Source organism: Lepidochelys kempii, chromosome 21 (assembly GCF_965140265.1).
Source record: "Lepidochelys kempii isolate rLepKem1 chromosome 21, rLepKem1.hap2, whole genome shotgun sequence".
NCBI classification, from domain to species: Eukaryota; Metazoa; Chordata; order Testudines; family Cheloniidae; genus Lepidochelys; species Lepidochelys kempii.
Window position 1 is genome coordinate 4,536,837 of NC_133276.1, and position 21,788 is coordinate 4,558,624.

The following is a 21,788-nucleotide window of genomic DNA, read 5'->3' on the forward strand; positions in this document are numbered from 1 at the left end:
TCTCTATGATTTAAAGGAAAGACACTTAATAGGATTACTGTTTCACTTTAATTTCAAGAGGGAAACTTCCCACGCAGAGGACTGGGTATTTAATCACACCACTATTGTTCCTTCTTATGTCAGAACAAAGGGTTAGATGGGGAATTGAGGCCCAAATTCTTTAGGGTTGGGTTTTGCCCCATTTATCATCTCAGTCCCATAAAGTCTAGGGTATAAATGGAGAGGAATGTCATCTAGCAGTTGAACTGGGGCACCTAAGAGTTGAGATTCCAGGGTTGTGTTTCCAGCTCTGCCACTGATTTGTCTTATGACTCTGTCCAAGTCACTTGACCTTATTATGCCTCCTCATAGTCACCTGTAAAAAGGTACTAACCTAGCTCACAGCAATGTTGGGGGGATTAATTGGTTGATGGAGATTTGCCACTGACTTCAGTGACAGCTGAGTCAGGTTTTGTCTCCACAGGATAATTCTGAACTGGGTCCAAAGAGCTGTTGGAGTATTTTATGAAGCAACTTGTAATCTCTCTGGGCCATGCTTCCCTGTGAGCGGTATGGGGAGCTGTGGGTTGCATTGTACAGATTTAGCCCACTGTATTAGGGTGCCAGAATCGCCAGTACTTCAGAATGCTGCATTTAATGTCTCAGTGGCATTGTAAAGGCAGATGATATGGGAGCACTGATAATATGCAACCCCCCAGCCTGGGTTACCTTTAAATAGGAAAATGGGACTGAAAAAGCGAGTTCACTGGAGGGCAAAAATACTCTATCACCATGTGCATCTCACCTCCTTTTTAAGCTTGATATGATTGCAGAACTGCCCCGTTTAATTACATTGGATTAGCAAACGTAAATACCCTCTGCAGAGATTGTTTGAAAGAGCCACACACAGGAGGTCTCTGGCTGATGTTTGTTTATTTCATCCTGTCTTTGGGGAGTGCTTGCATTGCTGAACCCCTTGTTCGCAGAATCCTCGTTCAGCACCAGGACTAGGCAGGGAAAAGTCCACAGAATTGGAGCGAATGTGGGGTGGGAAAGGCCTGGTAGGATTGTAGGCCTTTGCTTGCTCCAGCCAGAATCATGTTGTTCTCCATGGAAGGTTTTCCCATCACCAAAGCAAGACGTCATGAGAGCGGCCTCATACAGCTGAAAGTACAGAATAAGTCGTCATATTAATTCTGCAAAGACAGGCATCAGGAGCAGAAGGCATTTCTGTGCTGCTTTCTTTTTCATTTCCAGTAATAGATGCAGTGACACACTGGTGTGCAGTTCCAAAACCTCTAAAACCCCGTCAGGGATATCCATTTTACAGAAACGTAGCACTGTTCAATGGAATTCACCCCGCAGGGCTAGAAACCCCGGCAGGGAAGGCTCCAGGGCTGCTGGTGCTTTTTACTTTGCCACTGTTATATGCAAATAGCAGAGGAGCAAGTGACACACCCAGTGCCCCTCGCCTCCTTACCTGGAGAGTCATTTCAGCAGCATACCTTTTGTGCACATGCAGAGTCTCTCCAGGGCATGTCACACCTACAGTAGGTAGCTAACAATACAGATGCCTTTGAGTCCATTTCCTCTTGTGTGCCCGTGCACGTGAAAAAGTAGCTGCAACTCTTGAAAAGTGAACATCGACTGGCCTTGCGTTGCTCTTTAGATCTGAGGCAGGAAGTCCGTCCTCGTGGACAGAGACTGATGCTGATGTTTCTCTGGCACTGAGCACTTAACTAGGAGATTCAGTCTAATTGAAAAACTCATAATGAAAAGAGACAAGTAATTTAATCATAGGAAGTTCCCACAAAGAGTGTCAATGCCCTTTAATGGGAGCCTGCTGGGAGGAACTGGAAGGAGATCCAGATGAATCTTCGCTTTGGTACAGTAATCGTTGTAACGCCAGGCAAAATACATAGCGGAAGCATTGATGTAATAGGCAAGTAGGAGCTTCATGTCATATTAGAGCCCTAAATGGATCATACACTGTCACCGGGGGTGCTACACTGCAACATATACATGACACAATATAATATTTTGCTAATCTCTTAAGATAATGCAGAGCTTATGCCTGCAGTCTGTATTGTAGGGGTATTAGCCACATAAATCTCCACAATGCCTTTTGAAGAACTGCAATTTCTGAATTGAAATGCATTCTGTTTCATCGTGTGTGCGCGTTTTGCTGGCCCTGTGTACTCTGAGCCAGCACTGATATTTGGGTTTGCAGAGTGTGTTGTTTGGCGCTTTTCAAGCATATTTGCAAACACACATCAAGAGTGATTGAGGAAAGAGCTATATCCATCCCAGGTGACTCCTCTGATTCGCAGCCAAATCCCAGAGCCTCTGCTCCATCCTCATCCTCCTCCTCTCTTCTGTTCCCCGAAGAGCTTGAGTAAATATTGCAAGCACCACATCCTGAATCAACACCATGACCGCTTGGGAGCCCCCTAGAGGTCTCTGACCTGGGTACTGATCAGGCGCAGCCTCGCTTTGTGAATTTGGACAAGGTCGTAGTGTTTCATTCACAATCAGTGCTGCGATGCACAGGCAGAGTAATAGGAAAGAGATTTTTGCTGAACATGCAGAAAGGCCATTGTTGCATGCTCAGGCTTTGGAGTTTGTGCCTTGCATTCCTGGGCTCCAGGTGTTACACTAAACTAGGTCTCCTCTTCCTGGTGTCTGTGGCATTGTGTTTATTGACACAGTTGCCAGACACTGGAAAGGCTCGTGCTACAGCACGAATGCTCATAAGTTGGCTCGGGAAATTATTTCACTCCAAATATCAACAAAAGCTTCTTGCCATGGAGTTGATCCCTTTTTCTCCTTCCCCATTCACTGAAGTCATCATATTTTCCATTGTGACATCATGATTTGTTGCCAAGGAAACCAAACTGTCAGGAGGAGAGTGTTCTGTCTAATGGATGCATCTTCCACTGCGTGGTTGGGTGTTGTGGCACGAGACACCTGGTTTTGGGGTTGTCCTGTGAGAAGAATGAGGGAAGGGCTCTCGTGACACAAGGCAGGCAGCTGGAGTTCAGAGATTTTGTGCTTGGTTCTGGGGGCAGGGACAATTGCCAGAGAAGTCTGAGCTACTGGACACCCTAAGAACGAAACGGCTTCTCAGGTCTCTCAGCTGGAGGGAGGAGAGTGGCCCTCTGTGGCCAATCAGAAAGGAGAGAAGCAGTTTTAGCTGGTGCGTGAGTATCCTCCGAAGGGGCGTATTGGGGTGAACGATCCCTGGGAATTTATATATAGGGTGATTTTTTTTTTTCACTCAGGGCCTGAAATATCACAGGGAATATTTGAGGAGGAACCACAGCCCAGATTCTGGGAGAGGTGAAGGGCGGCAGTTTAGTGCATGTAACAACAGCACAAAGGAGGAGCCAGCTACAGAGAGAAATGGAGCTGAAGTGAATGCCTCTTCCCTAGGAGAGCAGGCTCCCTTTTGAAAGGTGGTGAATATTTATGGTGTTTCTCTCCAGCAGCCCAAGCCCACATGAACTCGGACCACACATCCTGCTTGCAGCTGCTTCACTCTCAGCCATTGCAGTTAGTGCACTCCCTGCCCAGCCCCCCACAGCCTCTTGTAACCATTCTCAGAGCTCTTGTACCTGAGCTGACAAATCTTGCTCAAGGCACAGAGTTTAATATAACTGACTCTCTACAGACGAATAGCAGCTCAGAGGGCAGATTAAAAGCAACCAGCTGTGTGAGTGCCACACAGCTCATCTGGCTGGTTACCTCCCCTCCTAAACCCCTTTGCAGTTTTAACCCTTTAGATACTACAGAGCTTTCTCTCTCTCTCTCTCTCATATGCATGCATTTATTCTACTGATATTGCTAGACTGAGTCGATGTGAACTGCATATACTCCATGCCCTAACCATTCATTTGGCGAGTAGTCTTGCGAAATGCCACTATTAGGTTCTGTCCATACACATGGTAAGAGACCACAAACCACAGAGTTTGTGGCTTGCTGAGAAAAAAGCGCGGGGAAAGGGAGGAGGAGTTGTTATCCCCATTTTATAGAGGAGGAACTGAGGCACAGATTAAGTGTCTTGCCTGAGGTCACACAGGGAGTGCGTGGCAATGCTGGAACTAAGCACAGATCTCCTGAGTCCCAGTCCAGTGCCTTATCCATGAGGCCTCCCTGTCTCTAGGAGGACTAGGAAGAGGCATGTCTATTGGTCAAGGAAATGGGAGAACAGTGGGAAATGACAGTGTGTCCTCTTCGTAGACTCCAGTCAGGCTGTGTCTCTGTGAGTGAAAGTTGCCACCCCAGCAGGCCTGGCAGCTGCCAGTAAATGCACCACAAATTACAATCAGACGTTTTTACAGAGGGACTTGAGAGACAGTTGCCGTGGAAACAGCTTTAAACAGCTAGTTTAATGATGGGTGGATGGAGAGAGAGAGATGGAGGAAGATAGATGCTGAGAGAACATTTTAGGCTTGGAGACATAGCAGCTGGTAAAGGCAAGTCACTAACTGAGTAGGGAGTTTATAGAGGGCACTAGATCAATTGCATGGCTCCTGGCAGCTTGTGTTGATGCAAGGACTCCAGGAGGAAAGGAGCAGTGTGGGATTGATTTTGCACCTCAGTTTAAATGACTGAGGTACAGTCCTGGAATCTTCAACTTTCCCCTGCGCTAAGGTCAGAAAGAGCTGACGTTTTGGACATTACCTGAGGGAAGGGAAAGTGTGATTTTGGGCTGTTGATTTAACAGGAACTCAGTGTTGTTCAGTGGAATTCACCCTGCAGAGCAGGAAACTTTCAACAAGAAAGATGGCAATAGGAAGCCTGAAGGACCGTGTGCCTATTTCATACCAGCCATACACTGGAGGGGCTCTGTGATTCATGATACCATGCCTTTTTTTATGTCCCACTAACGTGCTATAGTGAACACAAATGTTAATAACTGATTATTAATAATTTGTCAATCGATGACCAATTGATAACCAATTAGTTGATAAATACTGATTTAATTGTGAGTGTATGTTTATTGAGAGGGGTTCTCTCAAGTCCAGATTGGTTTAATAATAAGAAACCTCATATTCATCACTTGATTGCTTGTATTGATTAAGAGTACAGATAGCACATATACAGAGAGACATACAGTTCCCAACACCTGTGAAGGAACTGCCCTGTAGTCCACTGACAGCCTGCATTCAGACTTCAAATGCTCTCTACTTCCTCCTGTTTGCTTAGGGCAAGTATACCCTTATTATTGCACATCACTCCAACCATTATCCACTTCCTCATTTTAGTATATACTTCTTATCACAGGTTATTTTCTAAGTCCTCTGTTCCCTTGCAGCTTTGCCGCTGCCTCCATACCATCTAGTTAGTCATTGCATATTTCCTGTTGCGGGGTTATGTTGTTAAGACACTAACAACTGAGTCTGTCACGTTCTGAGATGATATGGCCCTCTGAGATGATATGCCAAATTCACAGGTTCCAGCAAGAAACATCTAGCCAAAGCACAAGCTGCCAAGCAGATGGATATATAGCTCAGTGGTCACATGGTTTGTTCAGTTCTTCATACCTTTGACGCATATTTGTGGTTAATATTCCTATGATATCTGTTGCAGCAATTTCTAAAGGTTGTTACTTAGAAAAATTCCATTCCTTGAAGTTAGCTTAACTGCAAAGCATCATGGGACTCTTGCTCTTCCACAAGCCTTAAATTCTTTCTTTGGTCTGTTTCAAGTGTCAACAGAAAGTAGAGTGAATAATGGTGAATCCATCACCATTGTGGCTGATAGCACTATCCCAGCACTGCCATCCCTTCCAGAGCAGGATAATCATCAGTATTGTAGAAAGTACCCGCCCAAATGAATAAGAGCCGATAATGTATCAGGTGCATGTGGCTGATAGTGTTTATGGGGCATGTTCTCCACATTCATCATCCATGCAATATACTGTGGCTCTTCCCCTTTCATCCAGCAATCTCCAAGCACTTCACAAACACTAGTCAGCCTTTGGCCACTTCTTTGAGGGAGGTCAATATTCTCATCTCCATTTGCGCAGATGAGGCACAGTTAAGGGGAAGCCCAATGTCCCGCACCAAGCCAGTGACAGAGTCAGGATTAGAATCCAGCAATTCTGAGTCCCAATGCTCTGGTCCGTTGACTAGACACCACTCTGTCTAGTTTAAAAGGGCAGACTCATAAACATAGTGCCAAATCCACCCTTAATTGTAATTTGATTTGCAACAACCAACAATTGACTGCACTAGGTTTGTCCGGTGGCATCTCTTTTTATTAATCCTGTCTGACCTCATTGCTAGAGAGAGGAGCAACATAAAGAGCTGCTCAAACCCCAGGGGCGAACTTTGTAAAACAGTTGTGTTTTAGAAAGTTTTCTGCTCCTTCATGTGTTGTATTCCCCTCCCCCCTCATTTTGCCTTTAATCAGATATTTTCATGGAAACGTTTCTAGCCTGTGAGATTCGCTTCCTGCTGTTTATTCCTCGTGTGATTTCACAGTGCTCTGCTTGGGACCTCAGTGCTGGTTGCTGTTTAAATAGCTGTGATGGCATACAGAGAAGCTTGCTTGCAGTAACTATGCAGTGGGACTGGGTGAATATAGCTTGTCGGGAATTTTTTGGAATAAACAGTTTTTCATCAGAAAAGGCTGTTGGATCAAACTCCAAACTTGCCCCACAAAAGGGGATTTTATCAGATGGGTTTTCTCAGGGCCAGGATGGAATTTCTGCTCAAAAGCAGAGAGAAAGCACATGCGTGAGCAGGGACTTGCCATCATAAATCAGGCAGAGCAAGGACCTGAACTTGGTTTTCCCATTTCTCACATTAGTGCCATGACCACTGGTTCCGGGGTGGGTGGGGCGGTTCTCACTTGCTCTCCTCTTTTTCTCTCTGGTTTTTCATGACAAATTTTGAAAGGTCTCAGTTTCATCCCAGTGAAGAACAGGAAATCACAAACGTTCTTGTGAGATGGAAAATCCATTTCCCACCCACCTCTACCGGTGAACTCCAGAGAGACAAAGGGTTCAGCTCTGTTCTCAGATACAGCAGCATAATGCTAGAGTCAATCCATGGAAGTCCATTACATTATACATTGTCCCTGGGAAATTCAAGATGAAAGTCTGCCCTTATCTCTCTGCACTTCATGAAGGCAGTGGAGTATCTTTACACCACTGTAATTCACAACAGGATTTCCTCCTCTGTCTTCATCCAACTTTCCCACTCTTAAAGTCTGGGGCAGTTTGCTAAAGAATCTGTAATAATGGAATTCAGATCTGGGTTTAGGTGCAGATTTCAAACTCCTTCTCTCTTATTCTCAGATTCAGTTTGGTTCCTTTTCTGCTCATTAGTAAGAAAAAATTAAAAAGGTGAAGAGACGGGAGAGATACCCAGAAAATAAACGTGTCAGGACATGCAAACGCAACTCGCTGTTCTGGTCTGGCAGGGAGGTACCCATGGCTCTTCCAAACAAGTTGCTGTATTTAGTGAAGGGATGCGGGTGACTTCCCTTTTCTATGAGTCTGATAATGGCATCTCACACTGGCATGGCATCTTTTGCAAACAGGTCTTAGGTTAGGGTGACCAGATAGCAAGTGTGAAAAATCAGGACAGGAAGTGGGGGTAATAGGTGCCTATATCAGAAAAAGCCCCAAATATCAGGACTGTTCCTATAAAATCAGGACATCTGGTCACCATATCTTAAGTGTTTAACAAAGGAGGATCAGGGTTATTGTCCCCATTTTACAGGCAGGGAAACTGAGGCTCAGACACACGGCCTGATTTTTCCACGGGTGCTGAGCCACCCACAATCCCCCCTGCAGTGACTTGACAAGCGGCTATACAGTGAGTTCGTAGCAGAGTCAAGGATTAGATCCCAGGCTCTCCTGGTTCCCAGTTCTGAGTTCTCATCCCTAGACAGGGATTCCGCCCCCCATGCATGCTGCCTGTGAGATAAATGAGAATTGTTTCATGCCTCCTCCACAAGCCCCATCGCCTTTCCTGAAGATTCAGCCTCCTCCAAAGCTGAATTCTTTATGCCTCAGCTCCAGCAGTCAGGCACGGAGTAATTGAGCAGCAGGCTGGGATCCAGCAAGACAGCCCAGCACGAGTCTGCAGCAGATGGCTTCTTAGCGATGAGGTTTTTACAAGACTCTAGTCCCCCTGTGCTTTCCTTTCCTAGCAGGGCAGTGTGCACATGCTTTAAAAGTGCCTGGTGCATGCTATGGTTTGCTGGCCAGCATGTAACAGTGTCTCTGTCACTGAGAGCCACTGGGTCATCAGTGGGCACCATGGAGACACTGGCTCGCATGGCTGGTCTAATCTCCCAGCCTGACGATTGCCAGTGTTTTCAGCTTGGTGTTATGTAGACACCGTGTTGTAATCAAATGGCTATTTAAATATGCAAATCCTGGTAGGAAAGACACAATGTAAATTGTTTGTTTTATTCTCCTCCCAGCCCCCAAGGTCATAAATTATTAATTTTTGGAAGAGGTGGTATGATCTCAGCAGCGGCATGCCTTTCACCAGCAGTGGGGTTGATTATAACTTGCGTAGGGTTTTCCTGCAGGGAGAGGGATTTATATCATCCAGCTTCAAATCACCATGCCAAAAGACTAGGAGACCTTCGAATGGAACAAGCCATGTGACCACTGAGCTATTTATCCATCCACTTGGCAGCTTGTGCTTTGGCTAGATGTTTCTTGCTGGAACCTGTGAATCTGGCATATTATCTCAGAGGACCATATCATCTCAGAACATGGCAGATTCAGGCCTTAGTGTCTTAACATTTTAAAGGACTTCCCCACTGGGGAGGGGGTATGGTAGTCAGCATGAGTCAGTCCTCTTCTTGGATGCTGTTATAGCACGAAACTTTGGGGCTGGTTCTGCTCTCAAACCCAGGATGCGTTGGGGGTAGCTCCACTGTAACCAAAGGGTGAATTTCAAACAAGTGATTGTACAGGCACAAGTCCCATTTCAAAAGGACGTGTGATCTGGAGTCACTTAGAATGAGATGCTTTTGAAAATCACATCCAAAGTTTGTGAGTGTGTGTGTGTGTGTTTCAATTCACACACAGTTTTGTCCCTGAGTCAGAGAAGAAAGGAAAACAGAGAGAAGCGTGTGTGTGACAAATGATAGTCATTTCACTTAATGCACTTCTGAAAAGAGCTCCGATACCATGGTGATGAGCAGTATAGGAACCTGACTAGAATAGAAGAGTGGCCACTGTAAATCAGATCAGATCCAGCTTCTGTCTCTAAATAAATATGCAATATTTACCAATCATACTCCTAAAAACTATTCGCTCCCCTGTTTTGGCAGATGGAATATTGAATTTGGGGTTGTGGGAAAATGGGAAGTCATAGATGGTCAATAATTTTAAATGGCTTAGTATTATAACTCATATTCCCAAAGTTACTGTATAAACATAAAGACCTTGATTCCTCTCTCACACCAGTACAAATCAGGAGTAACTTCACTGAAGTCAATGGACTTATACTAGTATAAATCAGATCAGAATCAGAATCCATGGGCAAAATTTTCACACAGCCTTATCATCCACAATCCGGATCAGATTTCCGAAGAGCTCAGCTCCCATTCAAGCATTTAGTGGTCAGATTTTCAAAAGAACTCAACTCACACTGAGTGCATGTTGCATGCTCAGCACTTTTGGACATCCAGCTCCAAGTGTCTGTGTATAGGGCAGGCCTAAAAGTAATAGTGGAGTACCTGTTTGTTTGATTTTGTTTTTCCATTGTCCAGGGTGTATTATTGCTCTTCTCTGATTCAGTAGGAGACATATGGTGAAAGACCATTTCTTTCTGAATCTCTTTCCTTTTCCCCAAGGTTCAGTAGAGTCATAAAGTCAATGGAATGACACAAATTATATCAGCTGAGGATCTGGAAAGGTTTTCTTTATTATTTGTCATTGTTATTGTGGAAGCACTCAGAGACCAGGGTCCAACTGTGCCATGCACTGTACATACAAAGATCAATGTCCCTGCCCCAAAGATGTTGCATTCTAAGCTTAAGACAAAAGGCAACATCTGAATCCAACAGCCAGGTGGGAAGCGAGCAAAGTAAGAGTGAGACAATTGTGATCAGCCTGTGAAGTTCCCGTTTCACCATGCCAGCTTCCCAGTTCTTCCACATTTCCTGGCTGGAAGTCTCACGATTTCTCATAGCGTGTGGAAGTAATGTTGCACTGAGATGTAGAAAGCTCCTCGACTTTAACTCGTGCTCCCTCGTGTTGGTTATGAGCATCCTTGCCTTATCACAAACACTGATTCTGCATTTCGTGTCTAGCCTGCCCGTGCTTTTGCACATTCAGCTGTAGTGACATAACCTGTCATCTGCCTGTCCTTTTTTCAGATCCGAGCAGATGGCCCACCCCATGGTGGAATTCAGTATGAAATGGTCCCAGTTTTCAAGGACGGGAGCCCGATCCTTCGAGACATGGCCTTCTCCATCGACCAGAAGTATCTGTATGTCATGTCAGAAAGACAGGTAAGCAGTGCTCTTCTACACCTCCATGGCTGCAGCTTTACTCCTGTGCACTGTACCTGAGCACAGTTCAGGGGTCAGTACAGGTAGGTACAGTGCCAAAGAGGCTTAATTGACCAGAGACAGCCATCTGTGCTTGAGGGGTGAAAGAACTTCCCTCCATGCTAGCAAGCTATTGTCTGTAAGAAATGGAGATTGGGTTGAGTTGCCATCAGTGAAATATGGTTTGGGGATTTGGATCTTGGTCTACTAGGAAAATATGTCCCAAGCACAAGCCTCACCCATTCATTCCCCTCAGCAAGTTTGGCAGGAGGCTGATTTTGCATAGCTTTGCTGGAATGCCTGTTTTGATTTTTTGTTTTGTTTTCTGGATTGAGTGAGATTTTTTTTAAAATGCTTATGAACACAAGTGATTGTTGCAAACAGGGCTGGAGCCAGGACCTGCTACAGGCATATGCTGTGCAAGCAAGGTCTTCCAATGCAACTAAGTGTTCAGGCACTGGACTGACATTCAGGAGAACTGCTGTCTATTCCTGGCTCTGCCACAGGCTTCCTGTGTGATCATGGGCAAGTCATGTAGTCTTTACCTCAGTTCCCTATCTCTAAAATAGGGATATTTTCCTATCTTACGGGGGTGTTGTGAGGATATATCTATTAATGGTTATTTCTGATACGACGGGGGTCATCTAAGTACTTAGTTAGATACACACACAGTCCTTTATCTACACTCTTAGAGCTCTGCTAATGCACTTTAGTCCTAACTTGCATCTTCCCAGGCCCTCAGCTCCGTCAGTGCTCCTCAGTCCTGACCCACCGTACCCCCTGGAACAGAAAAAGCTTGTTGTGATAAATGAGGCAGAATTTCCTGGGGACTGTTTCACACCACAGAAGACTAGTCTGACAAAGTTAAAACTCATCTCACTTGTGAGCCCAGATCAGAGGTCAGGGTATTAACTCACTCCAAACCAAAGTGAGATTTCAAGTAGAGATACAGAGAGAGAAAGTCAGCGCCTGAGTCATTGCCTCCTGGCTGTGTCAGCTCCTCTAAGATTCATCAATATTTACTGTCTGCAGGACCTTTCCTCTGAACCTGTTTACGAGCATGATAAACTGCCCCTCTGAAAAGAGGGACCAGACTGTACAAAGCAAGACTAAAATGATTATGACGGAAATTTATGGCCTGCAGTCCACTGGAGTCTGTTGCTTAAGGGAGCCAACACAGTGTTAATAATACAGGACCTCAACTGTAACAGAGCTGTGCGAGCCATTCCTCTCTGAGATGAGGAAACACAAGCGGTCCCAACCGCTAAGCCAGGCTCTTGGGTTCACTGACTCCGTTAAGCATTTTAGTGGCCATCACTCACAACGATATAATACAGATTAATAGAGCTGGTGCTTTGTGAGTGGGGGAGGGTGGGAGGTTACATCTGAAGAGGTCCAGATGTCAATGGATTTTTCCATGTTGAGTTAACCCCATCGTCGCTGTGAGGCACAATACTGAATGTGGAGCTTTCTGCACCTGTTAGCACAGAAATGCGCTGCCGCCCCCACCCCATCCACCCTGCTTGAAAAGGTGGTAACGAAAGACTCATTACCCTAAGTCGGGTTGGGAGCTTGTCTCAGATTTATGACATGGGGTGTGTTCTTGTTTTAATATTGCAGCACACCCGAAGGCCCTAATCTCGTTTCTGTGGTGAATGGGAAGTCAGTTTGAGTCCCGTACCGTTAGAACAGGAGATGTCCACAGCTTCTGCAACGAGAAGGAAGGGCACCTGCGTTTCCTTCGCAGCTGAATTCCTTCTGACCTTCTCAGCCTCCTCCTGGAATTATTCAGAGCCTTACATCTGAATGGCACCGCTAGAAGGTGGCTGTACTAGGGATCACAATCACATCCTTATCACTTGGGACCACAGCAACTTAGAAGAGTCAGGTTACTTGTCAGAATGTGTTTTTTTCAAATCCATGGCTGCAGCCCGCCATGTTGTAGTGTGCCTATGAAATTCCCCAACAAGAAGGAGAGTGGGAGGTATTACAAAAGGTCTTGAGGTTTTAAATCAACACTGTAGCAAATGTATAATCACCTATGTGCTTTGTGCTATCCTACACCGTGCTACACATCATGGCCACTCAGAGCACCTCAGTGATAGAACCCAGATCCTCCTACAGTAAAAACACAGGCCACTTCCACTTCAGTTAAAGGTGAATCTCCATGAACTGTTTACATTATAGAGCCCATGATACATATGTGAGCCATTCCATGTCCATCCACTAGAAGGCAGTGACACAACAGGCAATGTTGCTTAGTAGACAGAGCACTGGACTGGGATTCAAAAGACCTGGGTTCTGTTCCTGGTTCTGCCACTGGGCTGCTGAGTGACTCTGGATAAGTTGATTTCTCTCTGTGTGCCTCATTTTCCCCATCTGTAAAATGGGGATAATGTTACTGACCTCCTTTGTAAAGTGTTTTAAGATCTACAGATGAAAAGTGTTGTATAACAGCTAGGTAGTAGTATTATAGTCACACTAGCTAGTTCATTGTCATTTGCAAAAGATCATCTGTGAACCAGGTCAGAGCAAAGAAGGAGGCGGGAGGAAAATATACTCTCTAGCTCGAAAGTTATTTAATGCCAGAGAATAAATGGTTTATAGAATGAGCAGGGAATTTTTCTCCCTAAAAAGAACATCCCTGTAGTTAATTAAGTCATCTAATTATAGCAACTTAGTAATAGAAACTACTATAAAGAGCTACAAATTTAGGACTTCTTCCCAGAATGCACTAGGCCACTGGATTAGACAATTTATTCCGTTTATTTTATTTGGCACTGAGTCCATGATGCTATGCCCAGGCAGAGAAACTAAATATTGCAAGGAGCTGTGTGACTTTTCTAAAATTGAATGCCCCAGTTTGAAACATGGATGCTGCGATCATTTTCCTGGGGCCACAACATCTCTCACGCACACCCATAGACGGGAGAAAAAACAACTTGAGTTTGAAATAGGTTTCCAAGGGAAATCCAGCATGGATGCCTCCAACTCATCTCTTATGAGGTGAGAGGGCCTAAATATTCATCAAAGTTTCTAATTTGCTTAATTGTGAAGCAAAATGATGTGGAGAGAATTAGTAAATAATGAAACATACCTGGAGCGTAAATTCCATTTTGAGCTGTAGATGTGTGTGCATTGCACTGGCAATGGCTGTTATGTGTCTCCTATGTTAGTAATCCAGTAATGATAGAGGCCTGCTGCGTTCCCGGTTACTTACCTGACTTAGGCCCAAATCCCCAAAAGTATTTAGTCTCCTAATTTACACTGGGGGAGAGGGGGAGCCCTTACTCCCTTAGCCCAAGTGGTAAAGGTTCGTGATTTGGTATTAGAGATCATAGGACATCATTCTATATGGAATTCTCCAGCAGTCTATCTCCTTATGACCCTGCATCCCTATATCCTGGTGATGTGATAGTTCAGCAAAATATGCTGGGTAATATTTTTTTCCTTGAATCCTGTGCAGAAAAGGTGCCCAGTGATTTAAAAGGGGTCAGTACTGAGAAAAGCAGAAAGGCCCATCAATTGCCAAAGCTGTGAGGCTGTAAATAGCGGGAAATGCCTTTAAAAGAACTGAAAATGCACAATAAAAATGTCTTTAAAGGTCTTGAGTCCCAGAGGAAAACACTGTGAAATTTCTACCCAAGTTAAAGGGACATGGACAGGTAGTTTAACCTTGAAGTAGAGCTGCCAGAAATTATTTATTAATCTGGTGGGGAAGGTCATCCAGATTCTGTGATGCATGTTACTCTTTCCCCTTTTAAACAGATATTTAGCATCTCTCTGTAACCAACTTTTTAAACGCCACCATTTTCGTAGGGTCCACCAAAACACATGCGCTCTCCTGCTTGTTCAGCTGTTCTTTGAGTTGTGTGTCTTCACCAACACCCCTGATGATACTAGAGCAAACTAGGAGTGAAATAAAAGAATCTGTGTTGGGTCAGTATTACACAGAATCAAGAAGCCATATCAAAGTGGGGATATTTTCCAGCAAAAAGCTCATCTTCTTGCACATTTAAAGGTGGCTGGTATCAGGTTTACGCTTAAATGAATTGGAAAGAACAGGTATCTAATCTGAGAGCCTGGAGTGCCATCGGATGTATGGTGGTTCCACCTTCACAACGGCTTTTGTCTCATTGCCCCACCCCCACACTTCCCAGTGGTGGCAGTTCACTCCAATTTAGCTACAGTCCACATGTGCACCTGTCATGTTCTGTCACCAGCTTTTTCCAGTGCAGACTCTTTGATTTCTCTCACGTCTTTTAACAGTAAAGGAGCAGCACCAACGACTCCACAGCCCAGTTTAAAGGCACACAAGGAAAGAGAAACTCCATTTTGAGGGCTGTCTTCAGGGTACTGTCAAATGTATGCTTTAGAAATTATTATTAGGGTGTGTTACGTGGGGTGCAGCCTTCGTCCTCTGTACACTTTGCTCTAAATAGCTCTTAGGTTATAAGAGAAGTGTGTCTATAGCAGAAATTCAATCCCCCAAAATTCAGCACCGTTCCACCAAGCAGTGTTTCCGCTAACAGGCTGCACAGGACTTAAATAGCAGGAGGAGGCAAACTGTATTAGCAGAGCTCTGTCGGGAGCCAGTACTGGAGTAACTCCAGTGGTTGCGGATCAGGACTGAGATGCATGGGCACATATGCAATGTCCAAAGACTGGAATAGCAGGAGGTGCTGTAGGTTAGGGTTGAGATGCATTGGCAGAATTATGTGGTGTTTCAGGACTGGAATAGCAGGAGGTGTTGCAGATCAAGACTAAGATGCATTGGCACATCTGTGGTGAGGGAATGCCAGTTTTAGCTCTGTGCCCAGCATAAACTGCCTCTCATTTTTTACAGGCACCTAAATTCAATTAGCAGGGTTTTTTTTAATGAAATACAATTCTGAATTTGAGGTCCTTGCTGCTGCTAGCCCTTCCGCCTGCTTCACTGACTCCTGCTGAAATCAACGAGGCAGAAGGATGCACCTTGTACATTCAGCAGCATATGTGGACGTGTTCCACCTTGGATGTGTCTGCAATGATTAAGCCGCAGTTGAGGGGTCAATGACACTGGGAGAGCAGAGCAGTCATAAATGTCTGGGATCTGCCACGAGCTTCTGAATTAAAGACTTTTCTTTCGAGTGGTAAATCTATCATAAACCCAACACCGACAGTGTCTGCATGTGTAAGGAAGGCTCCGAGGTTTCCTCCTCTTCGGAGAGGATCTGACTGCGGTTTGCTGGGAACACCCTTAAAGTGATAGTTATAGTTAGTAAAGAGGCTTTATAAAAATGCAGTCCTGGAGCCTTAATTTTCCACCTGTCATGAAGGGAATCACCTTTTTATAAATGAAACTCAGAGCTTTTCAATTAAATTTACCCTGCAGGGCAGGAGAAATTTTATGACTGCAAGGTTGTAACCCCTTCTTACTCAATATGTCTGCTTTCTGTCCACCTTTGAGTCAAAGCTGCACTTTTATAAACAGCAACTTTGATTGTGCCCCCACTTACATCTGTGTAAATCATGAGCAACTATTGAAATGAATGGACGTAGACTGGTGTGAAAGTGATGTAAGCATCAGGATAACCAGGCCCACAGATGCTCTGCTTCCTGTTCGTCTTGCAGAGCTAATATTATTATTTCTATTACAGTAGCAAATAGATCCCTGACCAAGAGTGTGCTGGGTGCTGTACAATCACAGAGCAAAAGACAACCCCTGGTCCAAGAAGCTTACAGTCTAGTGAGATGAGGCTTGATGAGATATTTTATAAAGGGCTGAGCACAATACTGCAGTTGGTTGTAGAGGATAATCCTGAACTAGTCAGGGGAAATGGGGCTTACTAGGTCTTTCCTCTTTCTAATTTATATAAAAGCTGTCAGCTAAATTCTGACTGCAGAAACTGTGTAATTAGTGACCCAGGCTTCCTTTGAGACCTTCAGCAAGTCACTTAGCCTCTCTGTGCCTCAGTTTCACATCTGCACAAAGGGGATAATAGCACTGCCCTGACACAGAGGTGCTGTGAGGATAAATGTATTAAAGATTGTGAAGCGCTTTCAGATCTACTGATGGAAAAAGTGCTCGACAAGAACTAGGCGGTGGTGGCGGTGGTATTATTACTGTTATTAATTATTATTTATTAGTGATAGTTTGCCAGACACTACGTATAGTGTGCAACAGCAGCAGTTAGAAGGATCTTGACCTGTAAACAGAGAAAGATGAACAAATCATAGCAAGTAATTTCTTTGGACTTCACCTCCTTCTTCCTGTCTGTGAACAGATTGTGCTTTTTCCTCCAGTTTATTTGTGCTTTGTTATTTTCTGAACAGTTTCTTTGAATAACTCTTGATTTGTAGCTTGTTCATATTTTGATCGGATGCATAGGTCACTTGATATATGTTTCTCTTCCCTGATTGGAGGAGTATAACTTTTAGAATGAGATTTCTAGGAAGAATACTTGCCTTTCCAAATCCAAAATTTATCTCCCATAAACATTCTTCAATATCCATGTAAACTTTGTTGCCTCCATGAACATTCCTGCCAGCAAACTCATCCTTGGTTGGTTGGTTAGTTAGTTTGGAAGTTCTTTGGGACAAGGACCTGGAGCTCCTAGGCAATACCATAATAGAAATAAAAATCATCCATTCGAGGGAGCATAAAATCCATGAATGACTGTGAGGCTCAGATATTCAGTGACAAGAGTCATGGAAATGCCATAGATGGAGATACACTGCCCTTTTCACATCTGGAAGTGCAAGTGGGTGTAAAACTCCATTAGGGCTTCTTGGCACCACCTGAGCAGAGTAAAGGGACTTTTATGTAAATGAGAGTCTGGCCTCTGTGGTTCCCAAATCCTGCATCATGCCCTTTCATCCTTACCTGCTTGGGAATCGCTGGTGGGTATCCCAATTTTACCTTTAGAAATAATTTTAAAGGGGTGGGGGGAGCAACAGAGCACATGAGTGATTTCTCATGGCTTATGTGACATTTTTATACTAGTTTGATGTAGTTCAGAGACCCTTATGCAGAATATTATGAGCAGAGCTGCACTCCCTCCCGTTACCTGGTGGGAGGTGGAAAAGATTAATGCCAGCCCCTATAGATTCCCCTCACGTCCCAACAAGAAGGGCAAGGCAGTCAAAGAAGAGAACGGACTGAGCCCCTGCCTGCCCATATAAATGATGGGCCTTCTCCCTCAGAGCCAGTGGGAGGCAGGTGAACTCTGCCATGGAAGAGCCAGGGAGGTGGAGAGATTGATTCTTGAAGGTTATTTGAATGAAAGGGGAGGAGAGAGCTGTTTTATGTGCCAACAGAGATTTCCTCTCAACCTCATCTGAAGCTGTAATGGGTTACAATATGCACATGCCAGGTAGGTTTGACCGGTAGCAGTTAATTAACATCTGCTCTAGGGGGCTTGTCTCAGGTCTCTTGTTCCAGAATAGGCAGCTGTAAAAGGAAGGAGATTAGGGAGTAGGTGGTTTTCTAATCAGTACCCAGGTTTATTCTAATTTCTGTTCCTTTATAGTTTGCGGCCACTTGCTTATATATTCCTTGCACGCGCGCGCGCTCGCTCTCTCTTTCTCTGCCTGTCTCAATGAGTGAAGTCCAGATACTTACCTTCAGTTACCTTAATCAAGGTGCATGCAAAAGGCAGCACACTGGGCATGGAACTAGAAGACAAGAACTCCCAGATTTTATTCTCATCTCTGCCACTGTGCATGTTATTGGGCCAAACACTCGCCCTTTCTTTGCCTCAATTTCCCCATCCACAAACTGTGGAAAGTACTAGCTTACCAGGGTGCTCCAAGGATTAGTTAGTTTGCAGACCACTTTAATGCCAGAAGGCACCATAGAAATACAAAAGCTGCCATTAATCACAACACAAAGCTGGAGTTCTGTCACTGAGCCACACTGAGAGATGGACCAGTGCACTCATGGGGTGTATATATGTACATACATGTGTGTGTATGAATTTGGGGTTAAAGGGCAAGTGAGCTAACCCCCTCTGCTATCCAGCCTCCTCCCTACCATTATAATGCTTTACAGATCAGTTGCAATAGAATGGGGGGAGGGGATTGCAAACTCTCATAAGCAAGGTTACATCAGGCAATTGCTTACTGCCCTGTTTATTTGCAGAATAGGAATAAAACATAGTGCAACTGCACGATAGCCCATTAGGGCTTTATGTGAAGAAACGGTCTGTGTCTCTTCTGTTAGCTGTGAAATATTTGCCTAGCAAATATCCCATGTCAGGAGCTGCAGACCGGCAGGAGTCTCTGGGAATAATTTGTGGTATAACTCTCCATCCTGTAACTCCAAGACATATAGATCCTGTGATAAGCTCTTTGCTTTGAACTGAATGGAGGGGGAGGAGGGCAGAAGATGCCTAGATGATTTAAAAGGGTTTGGAATTGGAGCGGGGACTGAGAAAAACAAGGACGTAACATCAATCCTGGACAGAGAGGCCATAAATACTGCGGGTGTCCTGAAGAAAACTCAATAAAAATGCACAAGATTAATAAAAAATCTGGAGTCATAAAGGGGGGACAACAAACTGATTAAAATTTTAACTCTATTATCTGTTTGCTGAACAGCTAGTTCACTGGGCATAATCTTAGCAATGTTCAGTCCAGTAAAGCAGGGAGACTGGCCTGGTTGGATTCAGGTACACGCACTCAGAATCCAATTTACCTAAAGATTCACTGTTCCTCTCAAATTGAACCAAGCATCCAGTTTGCAAAGCTGCAGTTTCTGTGCTCGTAAATGCTGGGTAAGGTAGGACTTATCACGTCTCATGTGCAGCTTGTCCACCTTAGACAGTTGATTACAAACCCAAAATTCCCCACAAGTTTGCCAAAAAATCTGCAAGACAGGAGTGGGCGCTTTTCTTTCTTGCTAGGGTAGGAATGGCCCCAAATTGCTGGATAGGTTTGGGGGTCACACAGCCTTTCTGGATAGATATGGGCCAATGCTTGGTTCAGAGTGTAATCTGTGCCAAAACTCTCTGGGTTTTGATCTAATGCCAATATTTTTCCCTACATGAAATTTCATCAAAATCAATATGGTTTTGCAAAAAAATTCCAAATGGTATTTCCTGACAGAAAACTGTTATGATGGAAAACTTTCCAACCAGCTGTAGAAAGGAGTGTTCATGAACACACCTACAGGTGAGATACTAGAGTGTTTTGGATGAACTGCCTGTGGACCACACCCACCATATTTTGCGTCGCTCTATTCTCCAGGAGAAATACACAGTTTTAATGACAGAGTGAGATTTTCAAATGTGATTTAGGAGCACATGTCCCATTGAAAATCACTGGGCATTGAGCTCCTAAGTCATTAAAGTGCTTGTGAAAAATCTTACCCCAAATGCAAAGTAATGCTGTCCCCTGTGCTTAAAGCAAACTACTAATGAAGTTGAATACCCTTTTTTCTTCTACAAGGAATAACTTGTAGTTAAAAAGCCTGTTGAAGTAGCCAGCTAGGCTTCCCATGGTACCATTACGCCTTCTCACTTCACGTCCAGCCTTCCAGTTGGGTAGTAAATCCTGACCCATCTAAGGCCAAGTTGCGCTGGGCTGACAATTCACCGTGAGAGTAAGTGGAGTCAGGGCATCTAACCTCTTGAACTCTTGCCATCTTTTTCACACATTAGCAGAAACATCCCCACAAAACATTTAGATTCTTCTCGCCCTCCAAATATTGTTGGTGTTGAGTTAAAGATTGGAGTGGGTCAGAAAATGTGAAAATAAATGCATCTAACATTTTGAAGTTGTTTCCATTTTGCAGGTTTCTCAGCATACCCTTTATTCAATTTTTTTCACAAAATTTTTATTCCAATTTATCAACATTTGTGTTTAAAAAAACTCAAAACCTTCAGGAAAAAGAGCATTTGGATGGTAGAAGTAATGAATCCTTTTTGTGAAAAATGAATCTTTTGGGTAAAAAAACAAACAACTTCCGGAAAGTGCTTCATTTTCTAAAAAGGCCATTTTTTTGACCAACTCTGTTAAACATGAGTAGGGCAGTGATTCTTAGATTGATCTATGGATAGCTGGTTGGTCACATGATGCTGTTTCCTCCTTATTTCCACTTTGAGATGTCTAAAAATACTTCCCTATTTTTTAATTTTCTACATAAATAACTGCTGAAGTTGCCTTAAGGGTGCTACACAGTCATGAATGGGAGGACAAGTGGGGGCAGGTGAGCAGGAGGTGCTGCTGGGTAACAGGAATGCAGAACAGGAAATGGAAAAGGACAGATCTCCATAAAAGTCTCTCTAGTAGAGTGTGGTCTGCAGGATGAAAAGGATGGAGACTCCTTGACTTAGGGGCGTGGCTCAGAGAGATGCTTTCAACAGCACATTGTTGGTGTGTTCCCCAATGACCTGGTCACGTTAGACTACCTTCAGCCTAAATATCCAGCTTGTTTTTTGTTTTCTGTAGACAATTAGAAGTAATTAAAAAATCAAATTAAAATTAATCGGTCATTAAGAAAAACGACCTCGCAAGCAGGATGTGTTAACTAGCATTAATTGATCTTTTAAAAAAAACAGGCAGGTGGGACAACATATTGTCTCGTTTTTCTCCCCTGTAGACAGTTAATATGCAGAGCAGTGGTCCTTAATTTGTCCTTGTCTGGGTCAATTTCATGGTGTTTCTAAGGCTCCGATCCTGCATGGACTTAGGCACATGAGGAGTGTCATTGCTTTCACTGGTGCAACGTTCAGTGTGTAAGTCTTTGCGGGATCAGTCTCTTATATGATGAGCTTTCATAGAACAGAAAGAGGGTTAAAAATCACCCATCCCAGCATCAACATTCAACTTCAGATAGTCAGCAAGTTTATCTAAATGTGGCATATTCTAAGCATTGTTCACACGGTTCTTCCTTTTATGCATTCCCTACATTTGCTCTCAGGGTTTGATTTTTTTCTTTTCTTTTTGTGTATCTATTTTTCCCCTGCCAGGCACGGCCACAGGGCCCCCAGCATGCACTGGCCTCTGCGTTTGCTTCCCTTTCCAATTTCTCCTGCTCCCCAGACCCATTGTTTACTTTTCAGACAGGCAGCCACAGCCCTGAAGTGCTTCCAGAGCTCCCTCGCTATACACATGCTTCCACATATACATACACACGTTCACAAAGCACTAATGCACAAGAATTTGGCAAGGGGGATAGACGACAGTTTCTTCATAGTGGGGAAAGGTTTAAAATCACTCTCGATGAGTTGTTCCCCAATACTAGCCTGTGTCATGCTCATGATTGGTCTACTTGCTGGCAGTGCTTTGGTCTCTCT

The 21,788-nt window shown here is 44.1% G+C and overlaps 1 protein-coding gene across 5 annotated transcripts in view; it reads left to right on the forward strand.

Moving 5' to 3' along the window:
* Positions 1-21,788, forward strand: part of PLXNA2 (plexin A2) — a 320,304-nt gene that overhangs the window by 136,566 nt on the left and 161,950 nt on the right. For 4 of the 5 annotated variants that reach the window (XR_012155790.1, XR_012155791.1, XM_073319575.1 and 1 more), the window contains exon 4: positions 10,336-10,470. Coding sequence is in view for 3 of the 5 variants with exons in the window: in XM_073319575.1 (XP_073175676.1) it covers positions 10,336-10,470 (135 nt within the window). In the remaining 2 variants the exon portion in view is untranslated. Of the gene's footprint in view, positions 1-10,335; positions 10,471-12,129; positions 12,332-21,788 lie in introns of those variants that run through there. The other variant, XM_073319578.1, reaches the window with a different exon arrangement.